The following is a 12,363-nucleotide window of genomic DNA, read 5'->3' as shown; positions in this document are numbered from 1 at the left end:
TTCACCTGCCTCCTGAGAAGTCACTGGCTCAAAGCTGCACATGCAGACAAGGTAGAAAGTACTATGTGGTCTCAGCTAGGACAATTCCCTTCTCTGAGCCTCAGTCCTCAAAGTTGAAAGGGAACACCACCTTAGGCTTATTGCAGGGGCTAAGAGACACAAAGTGAAAGGGGGGCGGATTTCACTGCCAGAGGTGATGTTTTAACTGATTGTTTGTCTCTTTCTCCCAGTGATCCCTGGCAGGACCTCATAAACCAAGAAATCAAGGCGGCCTTTGCCAAAGCTCGTCAGGGCACATCTGGAACTCAGAGTGCAGGAAAGGCTGGGGCTTGGCTCTGAAGAGAGGAACCGCGTGGGGTGGGTGCTGGATGCCTCAGACTCTCCTGCCTGGACACCACCCCTTCTGCCTGCTCCACTTTGCTCAGTAAGAATTCACACACTGAGCTCCCTGATGGTCCTGCCTTCTCATTAATAAATGCCCTAGAGCGATGCTAATTAATGTGTTCCAGTGTGAATCCTAGGGGTAAACTGCCTCTTGACACATAAACAATAAAAATAGAAATATTCCCTCCTTCTACAGTGGACTTTGTCCTTGATAATTGTTTTGACATGGAGCTCTTTATTAAGAGAGCTCATTATTCCTCCCGTCAGCGAACACTGTTTCCATTTTACAGCTAAGATGCCTGAGGCCCAGAGGGAGGTCACTGGCAGCAGCAGTGTAACTTGGGGCAGAAGCAGGGGTAGGGCCAGGGGCTGAAGTGGGGCCAGCAAAAGAGAGGAAGACCCCCATCAAGATTGATTGACAAGGTGACTGCAGCAATGGGCTCAAAACTGATACAAAAATTCTATCAGAGGTGGTGAGGAAGGCACAGGATCTGTTGTACATGGGGTCGCAATGAGTCATTCTCAATGGCACCTAACAACAACGACAGCAACTCACAGGGAGCTCTGGTGGCTTGGTGGTAAGGAATGGTGCTGCCAACATAATGGTATGTGGTGCAAATCCATTAGTTGCTCTGAGGAAAAAAGACGGGTAATCCCCTTCTATGTTATTTATAGCCTTTGAAAATCTGCTGGAGGGTCAGCTACGAGATGGTTCTGACTCAGGGCTACGTAACAACAACTCACATCATTTCTTGAAGCCTCTGTTTTTTTATCTCTAAAGTGGGTGGTTAAAAAGTTCTTGACAACGGACCCAGCCACAAGGAACTTTGAGTGAGCCTCCTTTCTTCCTTAACGAAGCACATCTGTGTCACTTTGTTGGGGGTCCGAGCCTGAGCCTCCAGTTCCCAGAATCTCGGGACAGAAGAGGAGGGAGGGTAAGAATTTCTCAGCTCTCAATAAAATGAGGCTTCTGTTTTACGGAAGAAAAGAAAACCCACAACCACCTCATTAAATTGGCTTTCGACATCAAAGAGAGCTCCAAATACCCGTCTATGACTTTAGAATGTGGGGATCAGGGCACGCTATTGGGGCTAGTTAAACCCTGAACAAACTCATCCTTCCTCAAAAGACCCCTCTGGGAGCTAAGAGCTGTCACCTTCAAACAAGGGGGTCCCTGGGAGCTGTTTAATCTGGAACAGTGCCCACAGGGACCCCGCTGTGTCTACATGTGGTTCGTGTGTTCATGCATGTGTATGTGTATATGTACGTGGTGTCCATGAATGTATGTGTGCATATGACATTCAGAGCCCTACACATGCTAACTCCACCTCACCGACGTGCGTCTTTGGCCACAACAGACTATTAACTCTTCCCCAAGCCCTCAGGAAGTCACCCCTTTGCTGTAGTTGTCTTCTTTACCTAAATGCCCTTGTCCCTGTTTCCTCCCTAATAAACTCCTTCACATCCTTCAATGTCCAATAAAAAAAGCTACCGCTTCATTACACTTTCCCCACACTTCCTCGGTTTGTAATTAGTAGTTTCCGTGTTTGACCTCTCTGCTTCACCCGCGTCCCCCCGCCCCATCCCCAGTGGCAGGAATCTTGTCTGTTCACCCCTTTGGCCCACTGCCCAGCAAGAGGTGTGCACTAGGAGGCTGGTTAGGTGAGTGAACAAATGAATGAACAACCGAATCCTCCAAACTGGCCCAGAGACTCTTCATGAACCACCTCCCATTTTTGAAAAGCCAGCTTCCGAGGTCTCCAGCCTCCTAGGATGAGTCTGCTTAGGATACAACCTCTGCTGTTCTCTGCCTCTGGACTTGGCTAAATGCTCAGATGGGATCTTGTGAGCCACGGGCTTCCCTCGCTGCCTTGTTTCTGCATCATTGTTCTTCATGTGCTTAGGAACACTCTCACCTCCAAGCCGGCCGCTCTGCTTCCCACCCCTTCAAGCATGTGAAGCACCCTTCAGCCTCAGCAAATCGGCAATCTCCTCTAACAAGTCACCCCTGAAACCCCCTCCCATCCCTTTCAGCTCTGACCGTACTTGAGATGGACCTCTGTGGCTGAGGCTGGAAAGATGTGCCTCTCTGGAAAGAGGGCAGGGCTGAGTCCTCTATGATGACAGCTGCTGGTGCAGAGTTTGGCACAGACTTGGCCAGTGGAGGTCAGCAGAATGAAGAAAGAGAATGAGGCAGTGGAGATGGAAGAGGCTGCTGTGGTGGCTGGTGAACCTCACTTAAGCACACCCATGTACGTGAGAATCCAGGTTAGAACTGTTGGAGCCGAGTATCCACACTGACAGGATGGTGCTGGGATGAGGAGGCATACACACGCTGCACTCCTGTGACGTGCAGCATCTTGGAGAGGTGTCCTCAAAACCTTATGAAGTGAGTGCTGCTACCCACACTGTAAGGAGTGGGACTGGACAAGGGGTAGAGTTGAACCAGGGGTCTGTGGAGTTGTGTAGTATCTAAACCCAAATTCTTTCCTGAGGGTCAGCCATGTCTCTTCTCCCTGTGCTTCCTTGCCCATGATACTCTGTTAAAGACCCTGGTCTCAGTATCATGCAAACACACCCACTGCCATGAGAATTATGTACGTTATTCTCACTTGTACCAACCCTGCAGGACAGAGCTGAACTGCCTGCCCCATCGGGTTTCCGTGGCTATAAATCTTTATCAGAACAAACGGCCTCATCTTTCTTCCACGGAATAGTTGGTGGATTCAAACTTCATTATCTTTTGATAGCACCTCACTCTCACTCCACTGCACCTCCCCACTTGCACCTCAAAAGATCCCTGGATGAGGGTTTCACGAATCTGAGCGACTTTTGGGGAATCCACTAGAGGGCAGGCAAGTTATTTCAGAGAGAGCCAGGGGGCCTCCAGGAACCCTGGAATTTCCAGGAGTCCTTTGCCGCCAGCAGGCTCCCTTAGCGTAGGGGTCCCGGTTATCAAAGGGAGGACACAATACCTGAGCCCTGTCCGGGAGAGGAATATTTCTTGGGGAGCTCCTCCCCTGAAGAGGACAGTGAGAACCGCATGTCTGTCCTGTCTCCAGTCAAAGGACCTTGCATGTTTCAAAGGTTTCCAGTCTCCAGCTATTTGCCTGTCCCATTAATTAACAGAGAGCTGCAGTGCACTATCTCCTTCCCTGAGTGCCATCCAGTTAGTACCCACCCAGATCAACCCACTACCCAAGGTTAAATCCAGCTTCCATCTTTCTTCTGCAATGCAGCTGTTGGATTTGAACACAGCCTTCTGGCTTGCTAAAGTCTGTGCTTTCTGAACTTTAGCTCCTGCAGCCCACCACAGCCTCTCCTGGGAGGTAGATGTAACCACCCTAGTCTCTTAAGTAGGAAAGTGAAATCTTCACCGTGGTTCTCCTTGGGTTTTGACTGGAATCTCTGTTAGTAGGATTCCTCTAGGAATCTGTAGGGAATTTTTCTCAAGAAATTGCTCTGCCTTGTCACCTTGTCCAGAACCAGAGAGGTCTCCCTTTCTTTCCTGTTCTCCCCATGACATCACTCCCCCAAGTTCCTTATCAATCACCAAGTCTCTTGGAAGAGACTACTGTGGTTGCTGTTTTTGTCTGTAGAAATGTCCTGGCTTCATACACTGTCCCCTACCCCCCACCATCCTCCAGTCCCAGGTCTTTGAAGCACCTCCTTTCTAGCAGCCTATTCCCCACCGTCTCAGCCTCCTGGCCTGATGCCTGAGGCTCTTGACCATGGAGCTCTCTCTGACCCACTCCACCCTCTCCTCTGACTACTCAGCCTTTCCCTATGCTCATACCTGGGCCAATCTCGTCCTAATTGCTTAGATCTCCCCTTTCAACTCCTGAAAAACAAAACAAAGCCAAAAGAAAAAGCTCATTGCCATTTGAATCAGAACTGATTCCTAGCTAACTCTGCACAGAATCAGTTTCTTAGCCTGTAAATGACACATTTTCTTCCTCAGAGTCACTGGTGGATTTGAACCACCAGAGTAGTGTGGATTTCGGATTAGCAGCATGACTTCCTGTGGACTATGCCACCAGAAAAGAACTCTGGTGATGCAGTCTATAGAAAGTTGTACCGCTAATGCAAAAGCAACGCCTCTTCAGCAGTTCGAATCCATTAGCCACTCTGTGAGGGGAAATGGACAATCTCCTCCCATGCAATTTACAGCCTTTGAAAACCCATAGGAGGGTCAGCTATGAGTTGGTTGTGACTCTGAGGCAATATGTTTGTGTGTGTGTGGGAGAGAGAGGTCACCAGAGCTCAAGCTCTTTCTTTCAACCTAGAGAACTTTTATTATGAGAAAGAATCCTATGAACAGTTAGAATAGCATCCCTCCTATATTTAGACATGTAACCTCCTCCTATCACTGTTATATCCAGGTGCAAATTCAAATTCAGTTTGAGGAATATCACAATGATCCACCCTGCTCACTTCCAGAAGGGGCTACTATGGCCTGAGGAAAGCAAGGTCACCCTAGTTTCCCAGTGTACCCAACCCTGAGGCCACACTAAATAACTGACATAACTCTAAAACCAGAGCCAGTGAGATGCAGAGATTTTGCTGAAGATCTCCTGGGACCCACTGCACATCATGAAGTCAAGCTTCATAAAATTGCTTTAAGCTTCTCAGTTCTTCTCCTGGAGTCCTTGCCCTGGCCTCTATCTCATCTTCTCTTTCTTCTACACTATTCCACACCAGACCCTACCTTTGTCCCAAGGCAACCAGCACCCAGTCTCAGCTCCCTGCCTTAGTTCCCACTCCCACAAAGCAGTCACAAGATTGATAAAACCACCCTGGTGCCCTCTAAAGAGCTGACTCGAGCATTCTCAGGCTCTCAGTAGTCTGTCTTCAAGGTTCTATCTGCAAGTCTATAGGAAGTTGTACTGCTAATGCAAAAAAACCCTTTCTAAAACCAACCAAATTAAAACCCCCCAAATAAAGTAAACTTCTTGCTGAGGAGCCAACTCACAGCAACTCTCCGTTGGCTTTCTGAGGCTCTTGATTGTTACAGGAAGACACTGCCCATTTTCCTTCCTTGAAGCCAATGGTGGATCTGAACCACTGCCCTTTCAGTTAAGAACTTAATGTACCACGCTACCAGAGCTCCTTCACAGGCAGCGTACAGGAGGAGCTTTATTCCACTTTGAAGAGAGGGAATGAGCACATATGGAAGATCTACACTTGAATCTGGACTACAAGCATGAAACGTAAACAGCATTCTCCCCATGTTAACAGATGCAGCTACCAAGACTCAATCAATTCAGGGTCACCTGCCAGCCTTTGGCAGAACTGAACCATACCTACTACCCTGCCTGCCTTACCAACTCCCAGTTACTTACTTGATGGAAAAAGATGACGCAGACACAGTGACAGCCTCAGTCACCAGCTGCGGGCGAGGCTCAGCGAATGGAAATGGGGTGAGGTCTGGGGTGAGGCCTAGAGGAGCAGGCAGGTGAAGTTAGGGCTTGAGTGAGCCAAGGACAAGGTGTCCAGATGGCAATAAAAACCCTGGGTGGGGTTGATGCTTGATTATGCTGGGGACACAGGCTGAGGTGGGGACCACAGTGTAAGAAGTCAGTGGGGAGAGACTTGAGAAGTCGATTAATCCTGGTGACCCAGGAATCACTCACTCAAAGGGCTGAGTCGGGCCTTCCAGGCTTCGGCTCAAGTGATGCATCCATTGTTGCTCTTAGGCACCACTGAGTCTGTTTTGACTGATAGCAATGGTATGAGGCCGAGTAAAACTGCCCCATCAGGTTTTCTAGGCTATTGTCCTGGTGGTACAGTGGTTAAGAGTTCAGCTACTAACTTAAAGGTCAACTGTTCAAACTTACCAATCAGTTTGCTTCTATGAAAATGTACAGCCTTGGAAACCCTACAGAGCTGTTCTGCTCTGTCCTATGGAGTCTCAAGGAGTCGCAGTTGACTCAGTACAATAGGACTGGCTTTGGTTTTAGTCTTTACAGGAACGGAATGTCATGTCTTTCTCCTACTCACAGATATCTTCATTTAGCAGAGAATTAGAAGCTCATTTATTTATATTTAGGCAACTGACACAATTTCTAAATCCCAAACTGCATCGATAGTAAAGATGATTCTTAATCTGCATGCCTATCTGCCACACTATTTTGGATCCGTTGTCTATTGAATGATTCTTAGTAATTGTTGACTTAGAACTCTCACTGTTGTTGTTAGGTGTCGTCCAGTGAGTATGACTCATAGCTACCCTAGGAACAACAGACCTGAACCCTGTCCTCTCCTGTGCCATCCTTATCATCTCTGGCACACTTGAGCCCATTGCAGCAGTCACTGTACCAATGCATCTCAGAGTCTTCCTCTCTTTTGCTGACCCTCCATCTTTCCAAGCATGATGTCCTTTTCCAAGGAATAGCCTTGTCTAGCTACACATCTAAAGAATGAGAGACAAAATTTTGCCTCTTTGTCTCCAATGAGCACACGTGCTGCATTTTCTAAGACATACCTATTGTGTTGGCAGTCCATGGAATATTCAGTCGTCTTCTCTAATACCACAGTTCAACATTAAAAAACCACCAATCTTTCAGTTAGCAGCCAAGCACTAAACTATCTCAGTACGGGGGCAGCCAAGGAGGGTGTTTTCTCACTCCTACTCCCAGTCTCCTCTCTCTGCCTCCTGGCTTGCAGTAGCACAGCCAGAAAAAATCCTGTCAGTCGGGGGTCCTTGGACTTAGCTTCTTTTCAGTGTTAGAACACACAGGTAGATCCTATAGCTCTTATCTCTGCAATTTCTAAATAAGGTGGAGAGAGAGAGAGAGAGAGAGAGGGAGGAAGAGGGAGGAAAAGCTGACTGAGCATGGCTGGGAGAGAGCAGGAAAGGAGAGAGGACAGGACGGGATGTGTGTGGATGTGTGATATGGAAGCTGGTCCCCTGAGTAGTAAGAGACAGGAAGGTGGGAAGTGTGATGTGTGCTCGACTCCCCAGGGCTTTCAAAGGGTTTTATGCAGGAGGGTGACCTGCTCAAATCTGTGTTTTGAGAGACTCCATCTGGGGACCAGACCACATGGAGGTGGGCTAACTAGACCTGGGTGGAGGAGGGGAGGAAGGAGAAAGTCAAAGGGCTTCAGGGGGAGAGAGAGGAGGAAGAAGAGGAACTGGGGGGGGGGAAAAATTCAGAAGGAGGAGAGCCAAGAGTTGGGGTCCCCAAGGACCTGGGTGAGAGGAATCAGGAACAGAGGAGGTGGGCAGGTGTGAAAGCAGAGCCCAGGGATCAAATCTGCCCACAATGGTTACAGACATGGAGGCCACTGATGGACTTAGTGCAATGATGGGGTGGGACACAGTGGAGGAAGAGGTGAGGAGACTGGAGCGAATGGGAACAGCAAGGGTGGATTGCTCCTTTAGCAGGTCTGGCCATGGGGAGAAAAGAGAGTGCAGCAAGAGCCAGAAGGGAGAGGGGAGTCTAGGAAGGACTTGTGAAACGGGGGAGTTGGAATTGCCTCAGTGGCAATGGGTTTAGTTTAGAGCTGTTGGTTTTAATCTTTACAGGAGCAGATTGTTCCATACTGATAGGACAGTGGCAGAGAGAGGGATGCCAGGAAGGTTCTAGAAGAGGGGGCAGGGTGGGATCCTTTGTCTGTAGGGAAGAAGGGCAGTGTGTGTACCAGGAGGCCTAGACACTGAGGAGACAGGAGTGGGTTCTGGGAGGTGGGCTCAGTTTTCACACCCAGGTCTCCAGTCCTCCAGCCCACAGGGGCAAGGACAGGTGAGCAGGTAGTTACAGAGCCAAAAAGAGGTCAGAGGCCTCAGAGCCAAATGTCCCATTCTGAGCTTCCAGCCCAGGAGGACTGGCTCTGGGGAAAGAGCCAGCAGTTGTCTCTCAGGAGACAGGGTCCAGACCTCTGTATTTCAGAGGCTCAGCCGCTGGAGGCCTGGAGCAGTGAGCGCATGCTGTTGTTAGGTGCCCTTGAATTTACTACAACTCACAGTGACCCCATGAACAGGCCTGAACTTTACCCTATCCTGTGTCATCCATTGTTATAGACACTGTGTTGATCCTTCCCACTGAGAGTTTTTCTTCTCTTTCCCTGACGTTCCACAAACCTTGTTTCTAAGGAGTACCCTGTTTGTACTCCCTCTAAAACATATTTATTTGTTCTTTTTATTTTTTTAAAAAACATATTTATTTGTTCTTTTGGCAATCCATGGTCTACTCAATACTCTTTTCCGAAACCATGATTTCAAGGCATCAGTTCTTCTTCTGTCTTTCTCATTAATTGTCCAATTTTTAGATGCATTGAAAACACTATAGCTTGGAACATGCTCGCTTTAGTCTTTAAACTGACATCATTGCTTTTTAGCACTTCTGGAGGTCCTTGACAGCAGATTTCCCAACGCAATAAGGGATTTCTTGACTGCTATTACCATGGGTGTTTCTCCATCATCACGATGCTGTCTACTGCTCCAATGGTGAGGATTTGTGTTTGCTAATGTTGAAATGTAACCTCATATTGAAGGTTGTTGTTGTTATGTGCCGTCGAGCTGTCTACAACTCATAGCAACCCTGCTCTATCCTATGCCAATCTTACTGTTTCTGATAAACCCACCCCCATTACCCCAGTCACTGAATCAATCCATCTCATTGAAGGTCTTCCTCTCTTGTGCTGTCCGTCCACCCTCCCAAGCATGACGTCCCTCTCTAAGGACTGATTCCACCTTGCAACATGTCCAAAGTATGTCAGATGAAGTTTCAGAATCCTTGCCTCCAAGGAGCAGCCTGGCTTCATCCTCTGCAGGACAAATCTGTTTGTTCTCCTAGCAGTCCATGGTATAGTCAATACTCTTCTCCAGCACCACAGCTCCAAGGCATCAATTCTCCTTCTATCATCCCTAGATACTGTCCAGCTTTCCAATGCATAGCAAGTAATTGCAAAGACCATGGCCAGTATCAGGCACTCTTTAACAATCTCAATCTCTTCACCATCTATCATAATGCTGCCAAGTGTGTCAGTGATGAGAACCTTTGTTTTCTTGATGTTGAGCTTCAGTCCATATTGAAGGCTACAGTCCTTGACCTTTTGCAGCAAGCACTTCAGGTCCTCCTCAATTTCAGCAAGCAGGTAGTAGTCTTTAATCTTCTTCACTAAGTGTTTTAAGTCTCCCCCTTTTGTAGTCAAGATTGTGTCACCTGAATAACACAGGTTATTGATGAGTCTTCCTCTCATCCTGATGACACATTCATCATATTGCCCAACTTCTCAAATTATTTGTTGAGCAAATACTTCTGAACTCCTAATAACCCACATGTCTAACTTCATTAGGTCAAATTGTGCCCTTTTTCTTTCTTCTCTTTTTTATACCCTGGGACAGCAGTCATCGTGGAAGCTCCTTGGCTCCTGTGTAGTCAGCTTCTGAGAAAATCAGTCACAAGTCATGCAGTATGGCAGCCCATTTCCTGGTAGCAGATGAGAGTGTGCACATGTGTGCACTTGGTCTGTATCCGAGCACTACATGCTTGCGGACAGGCTCATTTATGTATGCACTGTCTAGGGTCTGAGTACTGGCTTTGAGGAGGCTGTAGATACTAAGGGCTCACTGTAGGTACGGGATGGGAGCCGACAAGTGTGCAATTGTGTAGTATGTTTGTGGCTGGGGCTCTCTGTGTGGGAGATACATATGTGTGTGTACATTGTGTATGCTAAATGTGAACGTTTCTAATGGATTTTGTATGTGTATGTACAGCAAAAACTAGTTGTGTCCAGTCAACTCCAACTTATGGAGACTCTACATGTGTCAGTGTAGAAAACTGTGTTCCACGGGTTTTTGTTGTTGTTGGGTACCGTTGAGTTAAGCCTGATTCCATAGTGGTGGACTTTTTAGAAGCAGGTGTCCAGGCCTTTCTTTGGAGGTATCTCTGGTTGGACAAAATTCTCCAACCTTCCGCGTTTTGGTTAACAGTTGAGCAAGCTAAACTTTTTCACCACCCAGAGACTCTTCTAGTATTTATAAGAGGATTGAGTTTGTGCAAGGATTATCTCTGGCTGTCTCTTTCTGAGATTATCTCCATGAAATATTTGCAGATGGTGTACATACCTGTGTAAACTTTTTGGTTATGTGTACTTGTTGTTTTTGTGAATCTTAGCTTTTCGTGTTATACATTGTCTATGAGGATATATAGGGAGCTCTGGTGGCTTAGTAGTAAGGAATTGTGCTGCCAATGCAAAGGTACATGGTTTGAATCCACCAGCTGCTCTGTGGGACAAAGATGGGCAATCTTCTCCCATGTGATTTACTGTCTCTGAAAACTCACTGGCGGGTCAGCTTTGAGTTTGTTCTGACTTGACAGTACATAATGAGGATATATAGGAGAGATGAGTATGTGCTCAGCATGTGTGCACATGCGTGCCTGTGTTTTTGTGGGTGCACTACGTCAGGAGGAGTATGTGTGTGTTGCTCAAGTCAGCAGGGAGCGGAATATCATGGAATTATAGCCTAACACAGAAGCCTTTGCCCCCATTCACCTTTGCCACCTTCTGGATGTGCAGCCTTGGGCTAGTCACTTCCTCTCTGGGCACTCAGCTCCTTGCCACAAATGTGTCCTCAAATACTCTGGGAAACCCCTGTGACCGTGAGGAGAAAGGTAATGTGATGAGGTTACAGTGGTCTGGTTCTCAGAGAGCCCAACCTTGTGAGAGCTGGGTGTGTTCAGCTTCTGCTACTTCACCAGGCCTCTGGGGCCCCTTCATTTATCCTCCTGTGGAATGGGAACACCTAATCTCACCCAGGCTCACTGTCACGGCTACATTTCTGGCAAGTTCCTTTCTCACATTGACCAAGCAGAAGGAAAGGAAGCTTCACAGTCCACTCTACCCTGAAGTAAACCAGCTGAAGGAGATAAAACCACTGCCATGTGCAGGTAACACCATCAAGAAAAGGCAGCAGGGCCATCACACTCCATGCAGTCCTAGTTGTCTATCATTATTCACACTTTACAAAGATGGAGAGGTGCAGCCCAAAGTCATGCAGCAGTGGGTGGCACAGTGAGGATGGAAACCCAAGATCAGTCATTCTCTGAAATATTTTTTTTTTAATTTTATTTTTTATTATTTTGTGTGCGTGTACCGTCAAATTAGATCTGACTGGTACAGGAGGATATTGCGCCTCCTTCTCCGGCAGAGCATCTGGTGGATTCGAACCGTGATCCTCTGGGATTGCAGTGCAGCTTCTTGCCACTAGGCCACCAGAGCTCCCCTTGAAATATTTTCTTCCTCCACCTTCTTCTCATTCAAACCTTTCCTCATCCCACATACAAGAAGAGGAAATGCACCTTTATGGAGTCCTGCAGTGGTGCAATGAGTAAAGTGCTCTGTTGCCAACTGAGGGACTGGGTCAGGTGATGATTCTCTGTACAACTGTACAAGCTGGAGCTGGGACTTGACTTAGTAGGGACTAGACAGGGCACTCACCATGGGCTATTCTGCTGAGGCCACAGCTCTCCCCTCATGAGAGGTGAGCCCTGCCTGAGGAGCAGGGAACTCAGCTCTGTCCTAACGCCACTGAGTCATCAACTCTAGACCCCACTGCCAGGCCTCTTGCTCTTTAGCGTATTGCATTTTAACACGGAATTTGCCAAATAATATCCCCTAGTATACCACTGTACTAGGAGATGTTGTTGTTATGTGCCATAGAGTCGTTTGCGACTCATAGCAACCCTATGTACAAGAGCTCTAAACGCTGTTCTATCTGTGCCAACCTAGCCATCTCAAACACACTTATTCCCACCATTCCAGTCACAAAATCAATCCATCTCATGAAAGGTCTTCCTCTCCTTCGCCACCCCTCCACTCTGCCAAACATGATGTCCCTCTGCAAGGACCAGTCCCTCCTTGCAACATGCCCAAAATATGTCAGATGAAGCTTCAGAATCCTTGACTCCAAGGAGCATTCCGGCTTCACCTTCTCTCGGACAAACCTGTTTGTTCTCCTAGCAGTCCATGGTA

General features: G+C 47.6%; 1 protein-coding gene across 1 annotated transcript in view; it reads left to right on the top strand.

Moving 5' to 3' along the window:
* Positions 1 to 339, top strand: part of LOC102857208 (olfactory guanylyl cyclase GC-D-like) — a 42,015-nt gene extending 41,676 nt beyond the window's left edge. The window contains exon 18 of the mRNA XM_006882924.1: positions 231 to 339. Coding sequence (XP_006882986.1) covers positions 231 to 339 — 109 coding nt within the window. The remainder of the gene's footprint in view (positions 1 to 230) is intronic.
* The last annotated feature ends 12,024 nt before the right edge of the window (positions 340 to 12,363 follow it).

This window comes from Elephantulus edwardii, unplaced genomic scaffold (assembly GCF_000299155.1).
Source record: "Elephantulus edwardii isolate Elephantulus edwardi_28Jun2011 unplaced genomic scaffold, EleEdw1.0 scaffold00025, whole genome shotgun sequence".
NCBI lineage: Eukaryota > Metazoa > Chordata > Mammalia > Macroscelidea > Macroscelididae > Elephantulus > Elephantulus edwardii.
Note: the sequence above shows the minus strand (reverse complement) of the source record. Positions and strands in the feature narration are given on the sequence as shown.